General features: G+C 41.7%; 1 protein-coding gene across 2 annotated transcripts in view; it reads right to left on the bottom strand.

Annotated features, from left to right (window-relative positions):
* The window catches only part of WDR48 (WD repeat domain 48), a 38,153-nt gene extending 16,983 nt beyond the window's left edge, over window positions 1-21,170 (bottom strand). The window contains exons 1-7 of one of the 2 annotated variants that reach the window (XM_090284529.1): window positions 21,089-21,170; window positions 7,765-7,905; window positions 5,772-5,850; window positions 4,981-5,063; window positions 4,732-4,861; window positions 2,747-2,835; window positions 2,040-2,141 (exon numbers count right to left, since the gene is read on the bottom strand). In XM_090284529.1, the coding sequence (XP_090140655.1) occupies window positions 2,040-2,141; window positions 2,747-2,835; window positions 4,732-4,861; window positions 4,981-5,063; window positions 5,772-5,850; window positions 7,765-7,905; window positions 21,089-21,136 (672 nt within the window). In that variant the 5' untranslated portion in view covers window positions 21,137-21,170. The remainder of the gene's footprint in view (window positions 1-2,039; window positions 2,142-2,746; window positions 2,836-4,731; window positions 4,862-4,980; window positions 5,064-5,771; window positions 5,851-7,764; window positions 7,906-21,088) is intronic. The other variant, XM_090284528.1, reaches the window with a different exon arrangement.
* Window positions 21,171-27,979: the final 6,809 nt, after the last annotated feature.

Genomic DNA, 27,979 nt, shown 5'->3' with positions numbered 1-27,979 from the left:
AACATACACGTCTAACAACTTGTGTTTCTGCCTCTGAAAAACGGCGTGGCCCAGTAATGTTGGTACCAATCAAAACAACCGCAATAGTCACAGACCTCAAATTCCAAGAGTTGCTAAATAAGAATCTTCCTCTACAACAAAGGAAGTGGGGCAACAGGTTGACATCCACGGGATTCACCGGCCTATTCTGCATATTTAAGTCCCTGAATTACGATGCCACCAGAGACCCACATTAGGAGCTGGCACGGCAATTCTGCAGCATGCAGTGTGAACTCTGGCCCACTAAACTACTTCTGTATTACAAGAGTTTGAGAATCAGTAAGGAAATGTTTCTGCCCGCGCATCTTTCCCCCAAATGAGTATAGTTGTTTTGTTGATCAAGCCCCTAATGTACTGATAAAACTGCTGTGTTGTTTTGTTGGTGGTTAAACTTACATTTAGTCTATGGGGGTCAATAAGGAAAAGGGATGGAGGAGGGACTAGAGGAATAATTACTTAATTATGTGCTCTAACGCTGACAAGCGACTTTTAAAATAGTATCGTATCATTGTCTCTGCTCATAGTAAATTAGCTGACTTCAGGTGAAGCGCATTCACTTGCTATTTAAATCATCTTGGGTAACAGCACATTCACAAACGTACATATATGCAGGAAACAAGGCACGGGGTGTCGCAGTCAGGAGGAGCTTTAGAAGTCTGCCAGGCTCAGAGCCCCCTTCTGGGAACCATCCTGCCTGCAGCCCGTACTTAGGGGCAGGCCCACGGAGGCCACGTGATCCAGTCTAATCCGGACAGACCTAACAGAACAAGGCAGGAGTACACATTTCCTGTGCAGCCTGGCAGCTACACAGCAAAACAGTGAGGGGCTGACTGCTCCAGGCCTCTTAGACTCACACGGAAACGAGGCTGCGAAGGTCTCAGGAGCTCTAAAACATGAGTGGGTCACAATCAAGAATACACTCCTTACTTCTAATCTTCTCACAACTACACAAACTAAGCATTACGAGTCCCACTTGGCAGACGAGCAAATCAAGGACGGGCAAAGTGAAGTCCCCCCCCGGGCCATTAACACTGAGCGCCTTCCACATCTCCAAAGACCTCCATGGGCATCTTCCAGTCTTTCTCTGCCTGGTTCTGAAAACTGATTTCCTTCCTTTGGCTAGTTTTTCAAACTTTCCTTTCACCTTTGGAGACAAAAAGGTTTCTCCATTTCATGTGTGAGGCAATTTGCACGACAATTTCCACGGGAGTAACAGAATGATGGTGCTTCCATCTCATCATCTTCTACTCTCTGGCGCTTTTCTAAGTCCATCACAATCAAATCAACTCCATTAGCTGTGAACTTATTCCTGCCCCATGAAAATAATGGCTGGGGGAGGCAAGAGTACATGGTGGTGATATAACTTAAGATGGTGCTCAGTTTTTGTTCTTTATTATCCACATTGATGAAAGATCATTTTCCACTGCTACAGAAAAACAGACCTGTGATCTGTAATCCACCAGTTACGTGGCCAACGGAATACATGTTCAAACATGACCAGAATGTTTTTCTTGGAAGTGCTGATTCTAAGTCCTGTGCTAAATAACTAGACTTATAGGCTGTCTCCACACAGTCAACTGAGAAGATGTGCCCCAAAGCCAGACCCACTGTGAGGAAATTTTCCACTTAATACACTGGCAGAAAGCATTCAATACCACAGCTCTTTTCTACTTTACACAAGGTAACATTTCAAATTATTTGAGCCTATATATATCATAATTACTTTCACTCATTTGCATTAGAATTATTCTGAGGAAATTCCCTGTTTGGCCTCCATTTGCATCACTTTAGCATAAAGTGATGCACACAGAATAATTTCAACACTGGGGTTATTATATGTACAATTTAGTATTTTAAGGATTTAAAACTAGTCCACAGTTTAGAATCTGAGTGGCTTTGGTTCAAATCGGCACATGCCACGGTATACTAAGTGGGGGGATTTCTGTTGTATGGAATTTTTGGCCACGTCATTAGGGAAACGTCCATGCGAAGCTACATACCTGGGTGCCGTCTCTGTTCAACAGCAATGCTTTTACGTTATCTGTGTGCCCTTTAAGCTTCATTAGTTTTGCACATGTTCTTGGGTCCCATACTCTTAAAACCTGTAAATTTTAACAAAATGTCACACAAACTGAGTATATACACAATCAAATTTAAATAATGGATGCCTTTTATAAATCAGATGACAACCATTAAATTCTGAGAAACGAAATACTACTTCTGCCGCAGAACGCTGTCTAGGGCTCCCTTTTCATGTAAGAGGAAGCCTCTTCAGTGCCAAAAAACGCACAGGCCTTCCCCACCCCATCCAACGCCCCTGCTACCACACGGGACAGTCCTTAAGTCCTTGCAGTTACACTCTTATTTGTTCAAGTAAAGGGGAAGGGCCTAGTCAAGGCACAGGTATCAGTGACCCATGGACATGGACAACGGGGTGGGGACTGACTGTGGAAGCGGGGGTGGGGGGCAGGGTGGGGGAGGGGAGAGCAGCAGGGGAAAATTGGGACAATAATAGAGCAACAATTAAAAAATAAAGGCCCCCAAAAAAGGCAAGAACAAAAACAAAAACAAAACCACCCACCCCAAACCTTTCCTTTAGCATTCCACCACGCAAAACCACCGTCCATATACTTAGTAATTACACCGATCAAGTTATTTTGGTTTCTCTATTTTCTAGAGTTAAAGCACGCCTTAAGCTCCCTCTTACCTTCTCAGTGGACCCTGATACAATGATTGTTCCCAGCTGATTCATTGCCAGGCTATAAATGGAGTCTTTGTTCCCACTTAGAGAAGAAGCTATTAAGGATAAATGGAGGCAGATGTTAACAAAATAATCAGGTGTTTAGTAGCTAGTCAGCAAAAGTTGCAAGTTAATTATTCAATTTGGAAAATCTTATGAGTGCTCTAAAGAAAAGGAATATATAATAAGAGATAATTCTAAACAATAATATCATTATCAAATTTTACATTTTTTTCTGAATTTGAGTATACAAGTGCCCAATAAATATCTGCTAAATTAAATTGCATTGCCATTTAAAAACCAACCACATAATGTATTTTTGAAGATATACATGTGCCAATATATACGAAAAGTATGTCCTAACTTGCTATTTTCAAAGAAACACAAATAAAAACACCATTTTCACCTACCAAATCAGATTTTTTAAAAAAGAACGTAATATTTAATTATCAAAAAACACAGTAAAATAGCACTCTCATATATCACTTGTGGGAGGATAATTTGGTACAACTCTTCTGGAAGGAAATTAGTATGTTCACGCCCTTTGATTCACAGCAAATATCGCTGAAGTGAAAAAAAACTGCATATAAACCTATACAGTATGATCCTGATTTTACAATAAAGAATAAATATAAATAAACATACTGAGACGTGATGAGTAAAGGAGTTAATATATGTATCTAGAAAAGTAACTGCTTGTAGGACGTGCTCAAGAAACATTAGCTATTAGTATTATCTCCATAGTCATAAAAAAAGTTATGTGAGATCCTCTCTAAATAATTCTAAGCAAGACATATCTGTTGCGGAATCTGGAACCACTGAGCCTGCTCTCTGACCTTGGGACCAATCATGCTTTTTCCCTTTGTTCCCTCCTGTTAGTGTCTCTTTGAGGCAGTTCCTTCTCTGTAGAGAGCTAAAGGGGGGGCCCATGACAGCACAGCAGCGGCCAGCGGCTGAGTCGCTGAGAGAGTGTACAGGTGAGAAATCAACAAGAATGAGGGGAGAAGAGTGTTTAGACCTTCACATATTTCCTGGGGAGAAAGGCCTCCCAACCTGCCCCTATTGGCACATACTAGGTTTTATCAGAACTGCCTTAGCTACGTCAATGGGAGTATTCCTCAGTTATGACAAATTGAATCTATAATACAGGAATCTAGACAGTTCAGGCCCATGTCCTGAACACAAGACCTTCCAGGCTAGGATTAGCCAAAAATGTGCTCCAAAGAGACCCTTCTGACACCTGGCCTAGAGGACTCTAGTAGGTTGGGCCAAGCATGAGGCTGAGTTTCAAGTCTAGACTTGTATGGGTCTGACCTGGTGATCTGAGACCTGTTAGCAGATGAAGCTCTCATGCTATAACCTGCTGTGAACGACTCTGACTTGCCTCTGGAAGCACCTAGCCTCCCTGGGCTCTTCTGAAATTGGCTGGATTCTTTCGGGCTGCTCTGAAAAGGTCCTGCAAAATTAGCCCTGAAAACCTTTTCTTTCTTTGCTTTGGGAACTTTCCATCTTGGCCATTAACTCAAAGGCTCTTAATATATAGTTAACACTTTTAAAAGCCAGAAACTGCCTACTTTGTCAGGTCATTACCCCCTCCATCAGCAATGTCTGCTGAGTGTGTGGCTCTGGGCCAGGCAACGCTGGGGGAGAGACAGCGCAGTAGTAAGACAGATCCTTCTGCCCTGCAGGGACTTACCACTTTAGCCAGGGAGCTACGACATGCACAGGTGCAAAAATACCGGGTGACATCTGGAGAAGTTACCATTTTTAAACTGCAGTGAGGAACTAGCTTCTCCGTTTTCAAACTCTTGGGGGCTGGAACACCGTAGGGAGAAGCACTCTCTAAATATGAACCACTGTACCGATGCAAACTTATCGAAGATGTTTTGTAACCCATTCTTTATTTATGTCAACTTGGAGCACTTTTTAGGACATCTTTTCAAACACCTTACTTGTGACAGTGTTATTTGAGGCAGTCAATGCTGTTAGAGTATTCACATCCCACAGGAATATCTGTCTGTCCAAACCAGCCGAGGCCACCAGTTCTTTGTCCTTGGCGTATGCCAAGGCCTTTACATAATCCTGTAACAGAACACAGGCACCATGATCTACCTTGTAGAGCAATAAGAAAACGAGCCACATAAAGGACTGATATCCCGATATTACACTAAATGCACTGAAAATTATGTTAGTTGTTTTACCTTATGTGTCCTTAATGTTGACATGCAAAATCCCTTATGTGCATTCCATACTTTCACTGTCGTGTCAGAAGAAGCAGATATTACTAGAAGAGGCAAAAAATTAATAATACCTTAGTAGGATAACCTGTCAGTCAAAGGCCAATCATAAATCAATGTAACATTGCTTTAAACTAATGTTTATATTGTACATACACATGTATTGTATATATTTTAATATTTACAATATTCCCAACATTAATTTAAAAATCTGTTCATGTTCATACACACACATATGGTACATATATACCTAAAAGCTTTTTCTAGAACTTATTGTATTCTGTCTCAAATTTTTAAAACATAGGCAGGGCAAACTTTTTAAAAAGTTCCAGTTGAACTAATTTGATTGTGAAAATCCTTCTAATACAGACTGAAAAATCAAGAAATGGATCTTACCATAATAAGAGAAAGAGATATTAATAAGGTTAAAAGAAGAATACATATGAGTCTATTTATATATAGTTCAAATGTAGGCAAGACTAATTTATAGTGTTTAGAAGACAGAAGAGCAGGTACCTTGGGGCAAGAGGCAGTGACCGAAAGGGTGGCACGGGGCAGAGTGGGGGTGGGGAAGGTAGCACTTCTGGCAATCTGTTTCTTGATATGGGTGTTCACTTGCAAAATTTTATTGAGCTGTACTGTCAAGGTGTGTATGTTTTTCTACATATGTTATATTTCAAGAAAAAGCTTGCATGAAAAATGAATCAAATTGAATTAAAAGCTTCCCGAAGCCTAATAATCAAAGAAATACCTACATGTTTTCCCATTACAGCAGAGTACAATGTCGTTGACCCAATCTGTATGGTGTTCCATAGATGCTATATATGGATCTTGCTGAAATGAAAAGAAAATCATAAAGATGTCATTAGTTTATCTTAGAGGAGGAAATATATTACAAATTACAGATATGTTTAGATTCTTCCATTACTATGACATCCTGCCCTAAGGCCTTAAAATCTAGCTCCCCACAGCTGACACTTCCAGATAGCAGAGTAAACAGGCGTTTTGTTTCAGGGCAGTTTTATTACTGATAAAGGCCTAGGTTTCCAGGGCAAATGCTGAATTTTTATGCCCTGAGTTAGTGAAGGCAGCAGTGCTACAGGAAGCATTTGCTGGAAAGGCCAGGACGTGACCGACCTGCAGGCTGGGGGGCTTGAAGCAGGAGTGGTGACGGCTCACAGCAGACAGTGGGGCAGGGAGGGGGTGCAGGAGAGCGGTGAGCAGCCCAGCTGACTGCAGAGGGAGATGAACACTTGTTCTGAGCTTCCTTCTGAATTAAATGTTCTCCTTACAATATCTCTGGTCCTTCAGAGAAGAAATGGAAGCCAAGGCCTAAAGGAGTACGGACTGCTCTGGTCTCCCTTTCAACTCAGTAATTTGAGATTCTTCTTCGCCTCTCACTTGGCTTAATTACCAGGAGAGGTCTTTCAACAAACAGTATTTAGTTACATCCTATAGCCAAGACAGGCAAGTTTAAGGTACTGCATGGGCAAAGAGAACAGCTCTCTACATAGAAGTCTGTTTGAGAAACTATGCGATTCAATTTCGTCATAAAATGAAGGCCAGGTATTTGAGGCAGGATAGGGAGCTTTCTAGATGCTTCCAGATTAGTTTTGTGAATGTTTTTCACAATTTGTCTGAAATACTGTTAAATCCCAGAAAGGTGTCATTCCAATTCAAATAGAAGTTCCAAAAAGCCCTTACAAGCCACGATTTCCTTACTTTCCGCTGGGCTGCCACTACTGCCACGGTTAACGACGCCGAAGCCCACCAGACCAAAGTCCATTTAAAGAAACCTCAGCTAGCACGTGTGCAAAATAGCGGGTCTTTTTGGACTGATCGTCAGACTTGTAGAGCTTGCCAAGAAGACAGACTTTTAAAACTACAAGGGTTGGCATCCGAGTTTTGAAGTTAGATTGGCTCCAATTCTCTGTCACTTACTAGCCACTAAACCATGGGTTTCTCTGAGCCCGTTTTCCCCATCTATGTCCACGAACATAACAGCTGCCGTGAAGGAGTATCATGACAATTAAGATCATACTGGACATTAAAGTGCTAAGAGTGTACGGTACATAGCTAGGAGCTCAATAAATGCCAGTTTCCTTCCTGAATCTTCCTTTCTATGTCATTCACAACACAGGCATGCAAACAAAATATAAAGAGGGTTCCTTTGACCAGGGACTTATCTTCACATATATGTAAATCCTGGTCCCTGTGTGAGAAGGCAGGCCTTCAGTCTCCTGAAGAAGGGGAGCACACTGCCTTCATACTTACACACCAAGCCTGTATGATTGAATAAGGTCCTGTGGGCTTTGTGGGCATCCTAATCACTTTTTAATGAAGAAATCAAATATTTGTTCAAGATTAGTTATAAATGTGAAAGCATATTAGATCTTTTTTTAGTAGCAGTGAAAAGGGTTGCCAAGCAGCTTTTTTGGAACATATTTAAAGCAGGAAAAGAAATTGGTACAAGGAATCCCACTACCAGACAAATCTCTGTTTCTTTGTAGCAGAGAGCTCTTATCACAGACATAGTTTATGGAGTCCCTGCCTTAGCTAAAATACTTCTGAAAGCCCCCTGGGTTTTTCTCCAAGGCTCAGAGGATTCTGGTTGCAATGTCTCTAAAGAGTGCACCGGATAACTCGGCGCTCGGAGCTTACGTCGGGAGCAGTGAAAGGTATGCCGTGTCAGACAGACCGAAACTGAGGGAGCGCAGACTTCGAACGTCAGTGCGACCCCTGCCTTACCTTGTGCTGGTTCACGCTCCATATCCTGATGATGGAGTCTCGCCCGGCCGTGAAGAGTCTGTTGAGCGCTGGGTCCAGCTGCAAGGCGTTGACTCCATTTCGATTGTACTTCTCCACTTCATCTCGAATGACATAGGAAACCTGACAGACAGGTCAACATTTGCTTTCTGTGAAATTAGGCAAAGAAAACCGCAGCCTACGAGGGGCCAATCTCAAATTCAAAATCCCGTATTTTCCAATATAAAATATTTCATTTTACTGTACAGAGACCGAAGGGCTGGAGTGAGGAGAATGCCATGAATCCCAGCCTCGTCCAAGATGAGCAAGTCTGAGGCCAAACGCCTTAGTCGCTGCCTACCTGGCCTCCTCTCCCACTCTGGTCCGTGCTGAATCCATGTCCCACAAAGCAGCTGGAAACTGGAACACGTTTCACCCCTGCTCCAAAAACCTCTCCAGGGCTGATCTACCAGAGTCATGATTTGGTCTGAACTCCTGGGCACGGCCTCGAGTGCCTTGCTTACCTCTCCTGCCACTCTTCTTAGGGTCACTCCGCCCCCGTTCCTTGCACACCTGAGCCTCCAGACCGGCATATGTGCTAAACCCCTGTTTGGGAGGTCTTCCTCACCCCTCTCTGGCCAATTCCACTGCAGTCTTTCAGTTTCTGTTTAAATAATGCTTCCTTAAAAATGGCTTCTCTGACCTGGCAAGCAAATGAGGTTTTGTGTTCCTCTAACACACTAAAACAGCGGTTCTCAACCTGTGGGTCACGCCCCCTTTGGGGGTTGAACGACCCTTTCACAGGGGTCTCCTAAGACCATCGGAAAACACATATATAATTACATATTGTTTTTGTGATTAATCACCATGCTTTAGTTATGGTTGGGGGTCACCACAACATGAGGAACTGTATTAAAGGGTCGCAGCATTAGGAAGGTTGAGAACCACTGCTCTAAACTTTCCTTTCAGGGCGCTTTCCACTACTTTGTTACTGTCGGTAAGTTCTGTCTGCTTCATGTGAAACTCAAGAGAAGCAACCAAAAACAATTACAATTATGAAAAAGTCAACAAGCTGGCTGGCAGCCAAAAGGAAAAGTTTTCTAATTTAATGAAATAAAAGTTAAGAATATAATGGGCGGTGTGGAGGAGGGGCAAGTGGGGAGACCTATTTACAACAGCAACGAGAATAAACACCTGAAATAACTGATAGAACAAAGTACATAGAAGAAAACTTGAGTAAAGGAGGCACCATATTGTAGCACAGGAAGGTTCAAAATTAACAACTGTTTTCTAAACTTGTGAATTTAACCAAACTTTGGCCAGAATCCCATTGGGTATCTTTCTAGAAGTTGACAACATACATAGTATAATGTTTGTTTTTTGTTTTTAGGGAATACCCAGTTATTTTTTAAAAGGAAAGCATATTCTTTAAAGATTTTAAAAGGTATCATAAAGCTAAAGCTACCAGAATTACAATGAAGTACCACAATAGGAATATATAAAAGAATTAATGGACTAAAACAAAATTTGGAAACATTTTCCTAGTATAAAATTTTTATTTTGATGTAAACATAGTGTTTCAAATCAGTGAGGGCATGATAAATTATTTAATAAATTATCTAGGAGCATCTAGCAGTTCTTTTGGGAAAAATTATATATGCTTTTCCCAAATCTTAAACCAAAATGAATTTTCATGTGGACTACAGATTGAAATTGAATAATTTAATCATAAAATACTTTTAAAAAGACAGGCAAATATTTACATAGACTATATTGAGAAGGCTCTGCTAACATAACAAGAAAGACAGCAATCTTTACAAAGGAAAAGAGCAACACTGTTCTGCTCAAATACAAGTCAAAACCTTTTGTATGTACACAAATATTCACTGCAGTATCAGTCACTAGAGCCAAAAAGCAGAAACAACTCAAACGTCCATCAACTGACAAAGGATAAAGAAAATGTGGAGCATGCATGCAATAAAATATTATTCAGCCATATGAAGTACTGAAACATGCTACAACAGGAATGAATTTTAAAAACATGCTAAGTGAAAAAGGCCAGTTATAAAATGCCACATATTTTATGATTCTGTGTATTCTAAATGTCCAGGATATGTAAATCCACAGAGACTGAAGTAGATTACTGGTTGCCAGAGGCTTGGAGAAGAGGAGAACGGGGAGTGACTATTAATGGGTATGGGGTTTTGGGGGGGTGGTGATGAAAATGTTCTGTGATTGGGTGATCAACGCACAACTCTGTGAATATATTAAAATCACTGAGTTGTATAGTTTAACAGGGTGACTTTATATTATGTCAATTTTATCTCAATAAAGCTGTTATTTTATTTATTTTTAGAGAGCGGGGAAGGCAGGGAGAAAGAGAGGGAGAGAAACATTGCTGTACAAGAGGTACATCAATCAGCTTTCTCTTGCACGCCTCCAACTGGGGACCTGGCCGCAACCCAGGCATGTGCCCTGACTGGGAATCAAACCGGTGACCTTTCGGTTCGGAGACCAGCACTCAGTACACTGAGCCACACCAGCCAGGGTGTTGTTATTTTTTAAAAATACCTTCTGAATATCAAAGAATAGTATAAACAAGGTTAAAAGGCAAACATCTAACTGGGAAAATAAGGGAAAAAAATAGACAAAAGTTTACTTTTGACAACATACAAAGATTCCTTACAACACAGTAAAAACAAGTCGAACTCTCTAACAGAGAGAGGAGTAAAGATCAGGAAGAGGAAATTTCTTAAAAAGAAAAGAATATGGTCAGTGAATATAAACAATCAATGACATGAAAAGGTTGTATGCACCAAGACAACAAGTAGCTATAACTGAAATCCATTCAAACCAGCTTAAATTTTAAAAAAAGAATTTAACATAAGGATACAAGATACCCAAAGGCAGGAAATACAGTTATGACTCATAACGACATTTTTAAAATAAAATCATGGCACTTCTCTGCGGAAGCCTTCCAAGAGCTTTCACTACATTTAAAGTTCACATTCCTCACAAGGTTCGGTGCTACCCTGCACCCTCACACTCTCCTCCAGCTGCCTTCTCCCGGCTTCTTTCATGGCAGTCACACCAAACTCCTTTCTGTTCCTCTAACGCATCAAGTTCTTTCTTCTTCCACCCCTTCATCTGTACTGTTCCCTGTGCGGAGAAGATTCCCATGGGAGCTCTTCCAGTCCCCATAGGAGCTCTTCCCCCAGCTTGTATCTTGTCCGGACACCTCAGCCCTTCAGGCCTAAGTGGAGAGGTCACCTCCTCTCAAAGGCCTTCCCTGATCTCCACCCCCATCACTTACCTACTTATTTCTTCTGCGGTAGTACTGTACTTTCTATTTATCTTTTTTGTTACAGCTTCATTAGAATAAAAGTTGCAAGACAGCAAGACACTTGCCTGCCTTGTTCCTTCCACCTCCCATGATAGTGTCTGGCACAAAAGTCATTTAATAAGATTTGTTGCATGAATCAGATATTAGCCGTCAGAACCAAGTTGGCTTCAATGTCAATTTCAGCGTGCTCAGCCTCTTTCTCTGGGGCTTCATGGCCCCTTATCTGCTTCTCGCCACACATTCCCTTTAACAGACTATTTAGCACATATGAATCTTTAATTTTCAGTTTCTCGGAGATTACCTGATTGGTCCAGTGGGAAAGTTAGTCAGAGAATAACAACGTGATTGGCAGGTCCTCATTCCAGGTAGAAAGTAATTCCATACCTGGGTTGTGAGCAGTCCCATCCAGGGTACATATGAGAGGCAACCAATCGATGTTTCTCTCTCACATCGATGTTTCTCTCTCACATCGATGTTTCTCTCCCTCTCTTTCTCCCTCCCTTCCCCTCTCTCTAAACATAAAATAGATTAAATATTTTTTTTAAATGATAAAGAATTAACAATATCTTAATTGGATAAATTCTGGCACATCCATAAAACAATACCATTTAAACAGTAAAAATGTTGATGCAGATCTAGATTGACTTGACATGGGAAGAAAGCTATGCTATATTTAAGTGAAATATGTGGGACCCAAAACAGTCATCTATAATTATCATTACTGTAAAATTCTTTCAGAATAGTAAATATATACTTCAAAATAAATATCCAAGTCTGGAAGGACATACACATATAAAACCACCAGCAATTATTCCCAAGTGAAGGAATTATGTTGACGCATGCCTTTTTTTATACGGTATGAATGTTTTACAATGGGCATATATTACCTAGTATTTTGAATTTACAATTTAATTTTTCTCCAAGTAATTCTTGCCTTTCCTGAGAAAATCCAATAGTACTGAAAGACTGTAATGAAAAACCATAGACCTCTTATCTGTGTAATACTCCCCTTGCCAGTCTTAATCCCCAGAGGTGGCTAGTTTCAGCTCTTGGTTTCTTCTGGATAGTTACTGAATTTCTTGATATATTGTCTTTATTCTACAGCTTTCTGGTTTATCCATTTTAGATTTACCTATTTACTCCGGCTACGGTAGATTAGGATGTAATTCTGAAACTCACCCCAATAACTCCTCCCTTTCCTCTTCTGACATAGATATATTGCTATTTTTGGTTGAATAAATAATCAGTGCTACACTGTTGGACTTTGTAATTGCTATGTACTGACTAGCTAAGTACTATATTATGAATACACTTCCTTCCTCAGAGAGCTTTTAGTTCTCCCTAGAGTTCTATCTTTCTTTTCTTCTTCAATGGTTTCCTCTAAGTTCAATTTTCTTTAATTGCTGCACCATATTAGATATTCCAGCAAGAATCCACCCCACCCCCTCTCCTCAGAAGGCTTCCCACTCAGTACCCTCCACCCTCCACTCCCGCCTGGGCTGGCTGCCCTCTAGGTCCGCTGGTACAGCCATCACCTGTGCTTGCCTTTACTGCTCCTCTGGGCCACAGCCACTGTTTCCTGGATTCCAGGGTCTCCTTTCTGTGTTCACTCTCGGTTCTGCTGAAGTACACCCCCAGGACCTTAAGAAACTAACACAGGAAAAGGTACATGGGATGTGACTTGGCCCTTGCATGCCTGAAAAGGTCTTCGCCTTCGCACTAGATTCAGTAGGACAGAGAAGTCCGTGTAGAAAAGAGTCCGTCAGCTTTTGAAGGCACTGCTCTCACTTCCTCTAGCATCTCGTGTTGCCACTGAAGGCAATGTCGTTCTGCCTCCTTCGCTTTAAAGTGATCCCATTTTCATTTACTCCTGTATCACACACACACCCCCCCGCCTCCACTTTTAGGATCTCTCTCTCTCTCTCTCTCTTTTTTTAATCATTATCATTCTTGGCCTTTTTTCATTAATCTTGCTATGCATTTAGGAAGCCCTTTCAAATCCAGAAACTTGTCCATTTCAGCTCTGAGAAATTTTCCTATAATAATTCATTAATTTTTCCTTTTTCTTTTGTGCTCCTTAAAACTCCCATCAGTCAGACGTTGGAACTTTAAAACTGATCTTTCATCTTTAATGCAGTCTATATTATCTATCTTTGTCCTTTTGTTTACTTTTGTAAGCTTTTCACACTATTTTATAACTTTTTTAAGTAAATTTCAGTATGATGGACAAGATAGAAATAGTACCTTCGACAAGGAAATGGCTAGATAAATGATGGTACATCGATTCTACATGTTCATTAAAGAACAAAGATACACTAGATACAGTGATAAGTCCCAAGATATATTACATTAAAAACTTATTACAGGAAAAAAATTGGCTGTAGAGAAAAGGAAAACAGGGTTCATTTCTTTCAATAAATATTGATTATCCATCAGTTGCCCGGCTGTATTCTGAATGCTGAGGATACAGTAGTGAGCATAAAAGTCCTCCCGGAGCTTTTCATTCCAGTGAGAAAAAGAACATGACGAGAAGTGACAGCAAGTTAAGTAAAGTTTTATTGCCCAAGATACAGGCAACCTTTGCAGGCCGAAGGGATGGAAGTAAAATAAAGAGAAAAGTAGAAGGTGCTGGAGATAGAAGCAATCCATGAGTGAACAAAGTCCTGGAAAATTTTCTTTAAGGCAGAGAAGGCAGAGAAGATGACTCATATCTGATTGTCCTAATTTGCTTTTTTAAAAAAGGTGGGGGTGGGGAAGGCAAAAGTACTATTAGAACTCTACAAGGGATGGATGAAACCTTTCAGTAAGTAGGAAATATGCATTTTGGAAGAGGTAATTAAAGGGACTTTGAAAGGAGAAAATAATAGGGTAGTTCCTGGACAGCAAGTATCCAGTTATGTTACACTTTAAGTATTTGTAGCTGGCTCAGTAAGCATCATTCAGTTTCTCCAGCAACTCTGTGGGACCCAAAACAAAGAAATCAGACAGTGGGGATGACCCATAGAACTTCATGTGGTTTGTCTCTGCATTTCGAGCTTATATATCCTTAGAGTTATTGGTAATGTGCCAGAAGGTACAAGCATTCAGGGGAGAAAAACGTTCTTTGATTATTTCAAGATAATCAGATTAGTTTTCTATTGCTGATATAATAAATTACCCAACTTAGTGGCTTAAAACATTCCCCTTCATTGTATTTCATAATTCTTTAGGTCAGAGCTTAGGCTGGGCTTTGGTGGGTCCTCTGCTTAGTCTCTCTTAAGACCAAAATCCACAGAAGTCTTGGAAAGCCTCTGCTCCTTCTGGAGGCTATGGAAGAATTGGCTTCCAGGCTCATTCAGGTTGTTGGCTGAATTCAGGTCCTGTGTTTGTAGGTGTGAGGGCCCAGTATTCTTACACCTAGAGGCTGCCTGCCCTTCCATTCATGCTTTCTAGGTGCCCTCTCCTACAGCAGAGGGTCCCTCTCATGCCTCAAATCTCTTGACTTCTGCCTCCAGCTGGACAAGGTTGTCTGTTTTTAAGGGCTCAGATGATTAGATTGGACCCACTTGGATTATCCAGGATAATCCCCCTATTTTAAAGTCTGTAACCTTAATTACACTGCAAAGTCCTTTTTATGATGTAACGTAACATATCCACAAATTCTAAGGATTAGGACATACAATTTTGGAGAGGCATTCTTCCTACTATCGTCGTCGTCGGCAGCCGTCTGTCTCGAGAGACGATGGCGTAGCTTCTTGAGAGTCTATCTGCACCGCCGAGAATGGCTGTGCAGTCCGACTCGGGAGTGACAATCCCTGCCGCACTTGTTACAGGTGAAGGCAGATGGCTGTCGTTGCTGCTGTTGACGCTGCTTCCGCCTCGATCTTTTCTGGACCGCCTCCTAGTTGCGCGCAGCCTCCGCGCGTGACGTACCTTGCCTGACCGCGAGCCTCCAGGCTAGGCGGTCGTCTGCTTGAACTTCCCATACTTCCTACTATAGTAACTAAACAATTCCTAATATGAGAACAAATGTGACTATATTATGGAATCAGTACAAAATTCACAATATTTTTAAGAAAAGAAGGGAGTTTTTAAAAGCATTTCGGGCTCACAAAGGGGCTACTCTGGGCTCTTCCCCCAGGCTCCCCGAGGTGTGCATTAACTCACCTCCACTTGGGTGTCTAACAGACATCTTAATCACAGCACATCCTAAACCGCGCTCCTGACAGTCCTCTCCGAAGCAGCTTTTCCTGCAGTCTTCCTCACTGAGGAGTTACTGGTAACTCCATTCTTCCAGATGCTCAGGACCCAAACCCTGCTGCCATCCTTACTTTAATTTCTCTCATCTCACATCCTGTCAGCACGTCGTCAACCCAAATCCAACCACTTCTCACCACCCTGGGTGGGCCACTATCACACGGCACCTGGAGTTCTTAAATAGCTCCTGGTGTCCCCTTCTCTGTCCTTGTTAACCTGCAGTCGGGTCTGAATACAGAAGCCAGGCTGAGCTCTTTAAAGCACACGTGTAGCATGTGTTCCTCTGCTCAAAACCCACCAATGGCTCCCCATCGCACTCTAGAGGAAAAGCCCGGGACCCTACTGTGAAAGTAGGGTTCTGCACGACCCGGTCTGCTGTTACCTCTCTGACTCCATCTCCTCCGCCTCCGCCCCTCACTCACTCCATGCCGCCCACAAGGCAGCTTCATACCGCAAACAGGCCAGGCACATCCCTACCTCAGGACCTTTGCATTTGATATTCTCACCGGGACGCTCTTCCCCCAGATGACAACCTCATGTTCTTCAGATCCTTCCTCAAAAGTCAAGCCTCCTGGCAAGGCCTTCTCTGGCCACTGCAACTAAAATTTCACTTCCCCATCTTCAGCTGCTTATCGTGATCTATTATTTAATCTTTAAAGCTTAATTTCTCCCAACCTTTTATTATGAAAAATTTGAAACACATACAAAAGCTCAATTACACAGCAAACATTCACATACCTACCACATACGTGTACTCCACAATTAACGTTTTCTATATTTGCTTTACCTCATAATCATCTATCCATATGATCCTGTTATTTTTTGATGCCTTTCAAAGTAAGTTGCCCATCATCAGTAACAATTCCCCCCAAAATACTTCAGCATGCACATCATTAACTAGAGTTAATTATTTATTCAAGGCTTTTTTTAAGGTAAAATTTACTTAGAGTGAAATGTACAAATCTAAGTGTACATAAATACTTCTGACAAATGAATACACCTGGGTAATCCAAATACCTACTAAGATACATAGAACATTATCACCACCCTAGAAAAGTTGCCTCATCCTCTTCCTCAACCTCTACATCCCACACCCAATCTAGTCCTGACGTCCTTTACCACAGGTTAGTTTTGCCTGTTCTGTAACATCCTATAACAGAATCACATAGCTCTTTGGTGTAAGACTACTTTTAGCTATCAAACTAATTCGGGCTAAACCTGGCCAAGAAAAATTGGCCAAATAACAATAATTCTCACATCTGTTTTCCTGCTCAATGACTTTCTGCTGGGACCTATATTTCTAGTGTTAATTTTAAAAGTATTCTGAAAAGCAGTCTTGACTGACTTCTACTCAGTGGTTAGTTAAAAACTCCTTTTCCCGGTGGTCAGTAAAAAACTGTCACGGGCCAAATCCTGTTTCGTAAACAAAGTTTTATTGGAACACAGCCACACCTAGATGGTTAGGTCTGCGGATGGTTTCACCTTATAATGGCAGAGTTCAGTGGTTATGACACAGAGTGGCCTGCAAAGCCTAAAATTCTTACTATCTGGCCCTTTAGAGAAGGTTTGCCGACCCCTGTTCTAACAATGCATGCCACATGGGGACCACAGTTTTGATTACCCCTTCTACATAAAAAGTAAGTCAGATATATGGCTAATCTGTAAGGGTCTTTTCTTGAGAAGCCAGAATGTGGCATCGTTCTACATTCTTAAAAAAGTATCAAAGATTAAGCAACTAACCTGGAATTGGGACTCAATGAGGAGTAAAGAACACTCTGAGCTCTGAATAGGTCTAGAAAAACTATAAACATTGAGCAGGGAAAAGAGTTAAGAACTGGCAGAATAGACATTTGTTGGATGTCTCTCCATTCCTCATTTCTGCTCCCTATGTTTTATCCTCAAGGCAAGCAAAGTCTAGGAGAACCTGTGCAGGGGCTACTTAAGAGCCTCGCTGCTCCTGGATAGTGTGGTGGAGGGACACCAGGTCTGGGTTAGATGCAACCACCAAGAGGGAAGGCCTAGAGCCGGGAGTTTGGGGACAGGAGATGACAGCTCGTAGGCAGCCCAACTGTAAAGCTGACTTTACATCACTTCTTAGGGTACGGAGTCACAGTTCAAGGTTTGCATGGGACTAGCACTACCTCTTGAGTTTTCACTTATTTACATGAGCCACTGTTTTATCATGTGAGCCTGGTTAAGTCAGATTTTGAGTCATTTCCAACCAAAAGAATTGTTAGGAAAGGCCAATTATTTATATCCTTGAACCATCACTGAGTATTAGGCCGTGGTTGTTGTTCCTAAACCAGGAACTGACTTTTGTCCAACCTCCCCCCAAAGAATTCTGAAGCAAAAGAGAGAAGAAGCCATAGTTGAAGGAAAGATGGAGACAGAATCAACCAAAGACTCAGGCTATTGGAAAGTCATAACCAAGGAGTGAAAAGACTTGCTTTGGTATCTTGATTACTAGGAAAATAACTGCATCATGTATCTAAATTCACATATTTGACTGTCTGATCATGTTTCCCACAATCACAAATCTTCCCCTCCCCCTCTTACTCATCTCCAATCTCCTTAGAAGCTGAAGAGGGCAGACATGTATTCCTTCATTATGTCTAGTGAATAAGCAGTATGTTTGGATCCCTATCCATTGGTTATTTATCAGTTTCAAGGGTTCTTTTTGGTCTATAATTTGGTAATGGAGCCCAGGGCTACTGCCTCTTGGTATAAGACACAGAGAACCAAGGAGGTGAAACATATTTATGCAGCCATATATACTTTTCCAAAATGGAAAGATATTTTTTATTTATAAGAGCAAAGAATATTGTCAAAAGCTTAAAAGTATGTTCATTAAAGTAATAAGTACCACATATTCTGACTTACCTATAAACACACAGTCTAATACACCAGAGATAATGACTGTTAATATCCTTACAGACTTTTAAAATGTATTATTTCCTTTGTGGAAATGGGACAATGCTTTTTTGACTTCTGGACACCTTTCCTTTTTAATAATACAGATCTACTTTATCTTTTTAATAATTGCAAATCAATCCACTACATGAATGCACCTACCTTCCAACTGACTACTGATGGACAGATTTTTTTTTCCAGTTCCTATAATAAACACCTTTGCATAACCAGAGAAAGCTATATACATATCTACTTCTGAAAAACAATTTTTTAAGGGGGAGTTGATAGGTCAAAGGTAATAGATATTTAACATTTTGACAAGCAACAGGACACAAAACAGTAAAATATCATGTAAGTCAGGTACACATGCATGAAGAGTTACAGATCACTGGTTTTTAACCAGTGGCAATTTGATCTTCCAGAGGACATTTGAAAATGTTTAGAGTCATTTTTGGTTGTCACAATCGGGAAGGTGCTAATGTCTAGTGGGCAGAAGCCAGGATAATGTAAACCTTGCATTGCACAGGCCAACACTCCTCTCGCCCAATAAATAATTATCCAGCCCAAGATGTCAATAACACTCAGCATGAAAATCGCTGGTCTAGGATTATATATCACACTGTCCACAGTTTTCTTTGGAGTGGAGGCCGTATTCCCAAAGACCTCCTCTACGGCGAGTTAGCAGAAGGTCAGAGGATGACAGGGCACCCCAAACTGCGGTTTAAAGACATCTGCAAAAATGACATGACACAATGCTCCATCAATCTCAACACATGGGAAGTTCAAGCAGACGACCGCCTAGCCTGGAGGCTCGCGGTCAGGCAAGGTACGTCACGCGCGGAGGCTGCGCGCAACGAGGAGGCGGTCCAGAAAAGATCGAGGCGGAAGCAGCGTCAACGGCAGCAACAACGGCCATCTGCCTTCACCTGTAACAAGTGCGGCAGGGATTGTCACTCCCGAATCGGACTGCACAGCCATTCTCGGCGGTGCAGATAGACTCTCGGGAAGCTACGCCATCGTCTCTCGAGACGGACGGCTGCCGCCGCCGCCGCCGACAACGGAGGACAATTATCATGTATACTTTTGCATTGTTTGTGGGCTTTTTTTTTTTTTTTGTAGGGATCACACACTAGTTTGAAAAACATTTTCATAAACAAAAGTTCCCCCTTGTGTTGAGATAAAATCAATTTCTGTGGCTTTTCACATTGGTTCTAGGCCCTGGGGAAAAATTCTGAAAGCAGCTAGCAAGGCTCACTGAACCTTCTCTTCAGCAGACTAGACTTAGTTCTTCTGAATGCCCTTCATGGGAAATAGTTTAAAGTCACTTTATCATTCTGACTGCTCTACCAATTAAGAACAAGGTGATAAGTGCTGAACCTCAAACTACAGTTTAGCACTCTGATCAGAGAACAGTGGCATTATCACCGCTCTCACGCAGCATGCAACGGGCTCATGTTCAGCTTATTAAAACAGCTTTTCCACACACACTGCAGATTTAATTGCCCCATCCTATATTTTTATATTGCCTTTTAAGTGTAAATGTAAGAAATTGAGGCCTGATTAACTCACCTTACTACCCTAAAGCGTGTAGCATTCCAGTGTCTAGAACACAATCAAGTTACAATTTTGAGTTATATTTCAGTCAAGAGCACACAACCTTCTCACGTGGACTGCATGCTGAGGTTACTTAAATTCTGCCACTGAGGCACTTAAAAATCACCTAACCGGTAAGCGATTTTAGATTTTTATAAATTCCTCTCAATACAATACCTACTGAGTGCTTAGGATACTGGACTCACCTATGAGATCAACAAAACAAAGATGGGAACTGCCCAGAAGGCTTTATGGCTTACAGCAGTTTTCTGGGGTTATCTTACTGGTTTCAACGACATATAATGCTGTTTTATAAAGAAAGACTGGGTGCTACCTATATCTGTACTCTCTCAATTCTTTGCACATTTGTGGGCCCAAACTAAGTGCTCAATAAGGTTTAATGCAGAAGTGCACCGCACCACACACACACTATACCTGCCGCAAATACCTGTAGTGAGGCTTTTACTCCTTGCATCGCTGAAAACAGGTAACAGTAACTCTCAAATGTACCCATAAAACAAGAGTGGATTCGCGAAGGAATAAAGCACACACGGAAGGGTTAGATAACTCTTTACCCTTATATAATAAATTATAGAAACAGAATAGAAGATTTAAGGATAAACATTGAAGATGAAGAAATGATGAAGACGAAATTAAATTCCAAAACAGTCAAAATTGTATTTTCCCCACTAAAACCTGCACAGACCCCGTCGTTGTCACCTCCCCAGGGAGAAAGCTCCCGCATAAAAGGCAGGTGGCTCTCAGCAGCGAGAAGCCTCGGCAGAAACCCGGCGGAACGGCCTGCGCTCTGCCGCCCCGCCACGCCCCCGCACCGGCCCATTCACTCGGCGCCCACCAGTCAACCGGGGAGCCCCCGGGGGCCTCCGCTCCGACGCGGCTAGGGCAGACAGCTTTAGAGAAAAGGCTAGGGAAGGAGGAGGCAGGTGGGCGGTGAAGGAGCCTATCCCGATCTCGCAAGCCCGAGCCCACAAGGAAGCGGGCAACCGGCAACCCCGGGATCCGAACCCGAGTACCAACGGTTCCGGGACTGGGCCCCGATCGGCCGCCCCCCGCCCCTTCCTCAAGCCGTTAGTGCCGCGGCCCCACCCCTTGCCACCGGCCGCACCCCGTCCCGCTCGCACCAAGCCGCTACCCAGGCCGCTCAAGGCCGGAGGCATCTGCTCGCTGGAAGTGGGCTAGGGTTGGCAGCTACATCCAAGAGGCAGAGGAGCGAGGCTCCCATACCTGTACTTTCCTCCGCCCGGCCGTGTTCTGCCGGTGATGGGCCGCCATCTTGCATGTTGACACTCCTACGTCACTTCCGGAAGTGTCTCGGTCCAGGCGGAAGTCACGCCTCTAACCGTTCGTCCAAGGGCAGGTGGTGTGGCGTAGGTTAGGCTGGTGGTAGCTCTTCCCGCGCTGTTTGGCGCGTGGCTGGTGGCCCTGAGGTGAGGTAGAAATACCGAAACGTTGTCGCGTGCGTGTAACGCTGGTGGAAAGAGCTAGCCCGAGCCGAGGGAGCAACCCGTATCCAGCTCTGTGCGCCTTTAAACTATGGCTTCTCCCGCTCTTCAGAGAGCCAACGCCAGAGGCCCAAGCGGCCGTAGGAAAGCGCTGAAAAGAATAAATAGGGGTCGGCATGGGCAGATACCCTTCCCCGAAGTTTTCCTGGACAGCCAAGGGAACCGACAGATCTGCTGTGCCACACCCCAAAATGCGGAGAAGTATAAACTGGCCTCAAAGGAGAAGATTGCAAAGGAGGCGGCCCCTGTCTTAAGAAGGAGCAAAGTATCAGTTTAAATAAGAGATAAAAGGATGTTAGGAAGGTGGAGAATACACACTAGTTAAAATTGTTCTCTGAGATAATTTTTAAAAATTGAAGTTACATGTGGGTTTCATTTACTTCAAAAGATACGTATATGTCTTTACATCATTGCAACACAGATTATGCATATTTCTTTTTTCAATTGTTGACACAGCTTTTTAAGGTGTAAATGCTGAAGGAATTGGGGCTCACTTTAGAATGTGCTTTGACTTGAGTTTTCCTGGCACTAATTATAGGTGCCGAGGACAGTCAGACTAGGCACGGGTGGCTAGTGAGCACCTGGAATATACTATGTCAAACTGAGATATGGTGACACTGTAAAATGCCCTCCACTTTTCCAAAACTTAGTATGAAAAAAAGAATTACAATATCTCAACCATTTTCATGCTGATTACATGTTGAAATGATGTTTTGGATATATTGGCTTAAATAAAATGTTAAGATTTTTTTCCACCTTTTACATCGTGGCTATTAGTATATTTAAAGTTTCATATGTAGTCACATTTATTTTGCATAGTGCTACTATAGAAATAATGCGTAGGAAAGGTCTTGTCTAGACAAATGCTTTTTTAAATTAATAAAGAAATGGGAATTAGAGGAGTGGAAACTAATGGCAGAAAGCTTCTTAAGCAAAACTGGCAGTGATAACTTGTAGGTAAAGTACGTGCACTGCGTTTTATTACAGACACATTTATTCATTTATTCAACAAATATTTTTAGCACCTATTAAGTACCAAGCACTGTTTTAGGTGGCGGGGATCAGTATCAAGTGCACGTAGTCAGAGAGTCCTAGGGTAAGACAGGAATTAATTAAACATATAAATGAATATGGAGATAAGTACATTGAAGAAAGGTGGTTAAAAGACAGGAAGTGATCCTTGAGTCAAGAGCTGAGGATGGACTTAACTAGGCAAGGAGAAAGATCTTATTGCGGGAGGGAGTTTGGAACAGTCCAGGAATTAGGGACCAAGGCTTAGAGTACAGAAAACAAGAGGAAGGAGTATACAGAGACCATACCCAGCCGTGTCTTTTAGATCAATGGAAAGCTATTGAAAGTAAGCAGGGGAGGAACATGATCTGCATTAAAAAAAAATTATTCAGAAACACTATGGAGCATCCATGATGTGCTAGGCACCATGCAGTCATGTTACTCTGTACAATATGCTCAGACCTGCCAGAAATGGGTTGTTCAGTGTTGTGGTTCCACTTTGGACCTGAAGAACATTGAAGTTGTGAAGCTCTTTTAATGGGCAGAATGCCCAGCAGTATGTCCTGAAGTTCATTTTGCCCAAAAGGAGAGATGGCCTTGGGTAGTAATTCCTGATCAAAGGCTAATTGTTTTCCCAGTTGGTCAAGGACATGAAAAGAGCAAGATTGGAGAACTGGTGATGAGGAAGACTCGGGAAAGGATGTTCTGGACCTTGCAGAATAAATCTTAAGAATGATATGGGCGACATGAATGTCTCTGGATGAAATTCAGCCTCCTTTCCCAGGCTTAGTGCTTGCTCAGTGGAATTGTGGATAAAATGGCCACGATAGCAGGATTGAAGTTATGCTTGGGATCACCAAGCCATTGCTGAGTGCTCGGGTTGCCAGCAGCAGTGACCAGTCCTGAGTTGGTGATACACTCCATGCTCCAGGAGGATCAGCCTACCACTCAGAGGCAAGTCGATTCCATTGGCCCTTCCCGATCGTTGAGGGAGCAGTTATTTGTCCTCTCTGAAACACACTTATGTGGATTTAGATTTGCTTTCTCTGCTTCTGTCAGCACCATGATCTGGGGACTTATAGAATGCTTTCTACCCTGTCATTGTGTCTGACACCATATCGCTTCTGAACAAGTAACTCACTCTGCAATGAAAGAAATAATACAGTGGGCTAATGCCCATGGTATACATTGGTCTAACCATATATTGTATCACCAGGAAGCACCTGGTCTTATTGAAGCCTTCCATGTGGTGGCTTCTGGGAGATAACCCTTTTCGATGCTGTCTTATGGGATGCAGTATATGCTTTGAACTAGTGTTCAATATTTGGCACTCTTTCTTCCTGTTCCTATATTGCTGTTCGACCACCCCAAAACCTAGTGATTTAAAACAACTACAACATATACTCTGCTTACAAATCTGTAACGTAATTTGTGCGGGGCTCAATGAGGACAGCTTATCTGTGTTCCACTTTTCACTTGATTCAGTTGAGGCAGCTAAAAATTGGGGGGCTGGAATAATCGAAGGGCCCACTCACTCCTTCACCTGACTGGTGACTGATGCTGAATCTGTACCAGGACACCTACTCATGGCCTTTCCACAGCGCTCTTTGATTCCTTATAACATAGTAGCAAGCATCCCAGAAAGGAGAAATTCAGGTAGAAACTATATTTAACTCATTTTCTAAACTAACAGTGGAAGTCCTGCAGGGCCACTTCAAACTACATTTAGTTCATTAGGACTTACGAAGGCCGGTTATGTCTAAGGAGACTCCTTGTTTATGGAAGAGGTGTCAAAGAATTTGTGGATATGTTTTTAAAACCACCATAGTTCCATTAGCAAAAGTTGATGGATTTAGGAACAAAGAAATATTATACCTAATGTGACCCCTGCTTAAAAATCTTTTAATGGCCATTCTTTGAGATTCTGGGCTTTGCTGGTTTAGAGGTTTGTCATCAAAGAAAGGAATTCCTCAAACAACGGCTTAACAGTGGTTCCATTGCTTTCACGCTGAGACTGCTCTCTAATCATTTTTGCATGTCTTGCATCACTGGACAGTCAAGAGAAGGAGAAGAACAAGGTTATGGTATTGATGGGTGTAATTAATCCTCGTAAGCAGAGATAGGTTTGCTGGTACACATAAACAGGTAGATCCACCAAATACTCAGATCTCTTAGAAACGAAGATATTGGTTGAAGGTAGAGGGAACACAGAATGGCTGGTAAGGAAGTCATAATGGAGATGAAGTCTTTGTGCTCTGGGGAGGAAATGAGAATGTCATCTTTATTTGTATGTATTTCCTTTATTGATGTATCACGTATACTTCTGTGTTTTAACTTTTATTTTCATTCTTTACTCTTTATTTCACTATTGTTTGTAGGGTGTGCTATTGTTGGTAAATCTCGTGATTTAGTCTATAAGTTGCAGAGGAATGGATATCAGCTTGAGGTTCTAGACTTAGAAATGGGTGAATGGATGTGGTAACTGATGAAACATTGGATTGACTCCCTTGGAGGGTGACAGAGTGAGTACGTCTTTGTAGGAAGGATAGTTGCAATATTTAAGGTGACAACTTTATGTTTTTTGACATATAAGCATTGAAAGCAGTAGTTATATTGATGTTGGGCAGCCAAAGGGGTGACTTTACATTTGACATTTTTGTGGTTTTATTTTCTGCTGTCCCTCATTTGAGTTCTTTTTCTGTGTTTGAGGAATTTCCCACCACGTGTCTTGTGGTGGTGAGCACTGCTTACAGAAAGTGAGAAAGACAGCTACCCATGTTTTTTAACCGTCTCAAAGTGAGAATGTGCGCACCTGACCTCAGTTTGATTCATTAAATGACATCTTGACTGTTTATGACAATCTCTGAGCCAGGACCATTCAGCTAAACTGCTCCCAAATTCCTGATCTGCAGGAACTGCATGAGATAATAAATGTACTGTTTGAAGGGACCTGGTGGTGGGGTAATTTGTTTTGCTGCAATACATAACTAATACATCCTCCCTTCTCCTTGACGGGGAGAAATGTCAGAGCCCCTTTACAACTCTGCAAAGATATTCTCACCATCAGCCTCGTCAATCTCCATTTAAATCTTGGTCTTCTCCTGCGTAACTGCCAGGAAGCTTATTCTGGCAGAATTCCTTCATCAATCGCTTGACATTTCCTACAGAGGAAGATTGGCATCTCTATTCAAAATGTAAGAAGGCCTGACACCTATTGTATTCTCAGATACTGAGACCTCTGCTTAAGGTCCTATACAACATGAAAACTTGGACATCCTGAAAAGAAATCCACACACACATTAAATAAAAGTGCAGTAAAACTTAAAAGTAAATAGAGTTCTAGAAAGCTTTTGCTTCCAAATAAACCAGATTTGTCCGTGTTACATTTTGCTCTGGAGATTGGTCCTTCCCTCTGCCAGTTCCTTGAGCAAGTAATTAACTTCAGTTTCTTTATCTGTGAAGTGGAATAACAACACTATCTAGCTCATGTGGTTCTTCTCAAGGTAAATAAAATAATCTTAGTGCAGTTTCTGGTATATAGGGAATCTTCAGTATATTTTAGATATTATTTTTAATCATCATCTTGCTCAGGAAACATTGCCAAAGTGCTGTAATTTTCTGGAATAGGCTGTCTAATTAGTTTTATGTGATATAGGTTCTATCGCTTTTTAAAGTTTTTAAATGAGCTTGAAATTTCATCTTTGGTTCTTGCCTTCTCCCTTTTTCTTGACAGCCTGGAAAAAGATTTATGATTAGGCCTTTTAACAGATTGTCTTCATGCTCAAATACATATTTTCTGGTTCCATGATCAATTCATTTACTGAACAAGGTGAAAGTAACCAAGTATGTCCTTGCAGACTTGCCATCACAGGGTGAAGGAGGGCATGAATGTTTTAGTGTTTTTTGTTTTAATTGTTTAGAGGAATTAATGTGTTTTTAAAATCTGTTTAAAAACACAAAATTATGTAGAGGTTTGATTTGCAACTACTACTATCTGCTAGTGATTGATACATCATTTTGGATACTTTATTTATTTATTAAAGATTTTATTTATTTTTTAGAGAGAGGTGAAGGAAGGGAGAAAGAGGAGAGAAACATCGATTGGTTGGCTCTTGCATGTCCCCAGTGGGGGACCTGGCCTGCAACCCAGGCATGTGCCCTGATTGGTAATCGATTTGGCGACCTTTTAGTGCTCAGGCTAGCACTCATTCCACTGAGCCATACCAGCCATGACGGGATACTTTAAAGATCAATTTTAAAAAGAGTAGAATTTTAAGCCTCATGTTGGTAATGTAGAAGTGCTAAGTAAACTTCTGTGCAAGCTGGTCATGACATCTATCAGATTCATGGAGAAATTGAGAAGCTGCGTAATTTCCTTACAACTGTTTAAGGATTCTCTACTAAGAAGGGTGCTGTGACATGTAATAGACTACAGGATTATAATTAAATAAGTATAAATAAGTCAAACAATATTATATAAGTAAGTATAGACACAGAATGCTTAAGGTAATTGTCAAATTTGTGTGTTGTTTTGTCTTATCAGCAAATCCTCAGGTTTAAATACAGTCTTAGAAGGCATGGTACTAAATGACTCATCATTCAACAGTGCATTTATTTTTAACATACTGGGAAAGATATCCTTTCATTCCTTCTATCTCTTTCTGACTATATTTTTTATACGCCAGTATTAGAAATATAAACCAGTCTCTGCAATTTCAAAAACGTTTCGACCTTTGTCTGTCTTATCCACTGGAGGGCAGTAGAGAACCATTCAGTCCATCCCTGATTTTGGACCTTTCTGGCTCTGATGTGACAAGTCAGACCTTAAGATGCTTATTTCCTGCTGATAAAATGTCATAATCAAAGTACCTTTTCAGGAAACCTATTTGGTACCATAAACAAATCTATATTAGATTGTGAAAACAAAAGAAAAGAAAGCAAAATCTATACCTTTATGAACATTTAATAACTGGGAAAAAAGATTAAAACTGCATCACAAATGTAATTTTTTTTGGTGGAACTTTTATAGAGGAGCTCAACTGGATGAGGCTTTCTAAAATACTAGGCCAAAAAAGTGTAATGGGTGTGAATCTTATTTCACAAACTCTGATATATAAAGGTGCCATATTAGATTGTTAAAATTGAATTAATTATTTGAGCTCCCAGCCAGCCAAAATGATGGAAAAGTCAACCTCAGTCATTGTTAAGGCTCCCCCAGCTGCCCTAATCCACGATACGGTTACTCAGAGGTCCCAGGGGTCACATACCAGAGGCACCAACCATCCTCAGGCCGCACTGGTTGGGGCTGAGATGCCCAGTGTCCTTTGAAAGGGAACAGATCTCTGGTCTTTTTTTCCATTGAGACTGGCCTTTTTTTCCATTGAGACTGGCCTTTTTTTTTTGTTGTTACAGCAGGAACTCCCAGTATCCAGGGTCCCACCTCCCTAAGATCACCTGCCATCATTGACCAGGTTCTGTCACCGACCTGGGTGCTTTTAACAGTAGTCACGGCCCTTCATGTCTTGCAGAACTTCTGCTTTCCCTGACTTCTCTGCCCTCCAGAGAGGGTTTGTTCCCTGCACACCCTTTCCCACCCAGATTT

The sequence above is a fragment of the Furipterus horrens genome, unplaced genomic scaffold, assembly GCF_987537825.1.
Source record: "Furipterus horrens unplaced genomic scaffold, mFurHor1.1.pri manual_scaffold_7, whole genome shotgun sequence".
Lineage (NCBI taxonomy): Eukaryota > Metazoa > Chordata > Mammalia > Chiroptera > Furipteridae > Furipterus > Furipterus horrens.
Note: the sequence above shows the minus strand (reverse complement) of the source record. Positions and strands in the feature narration are given on the sequence as shown.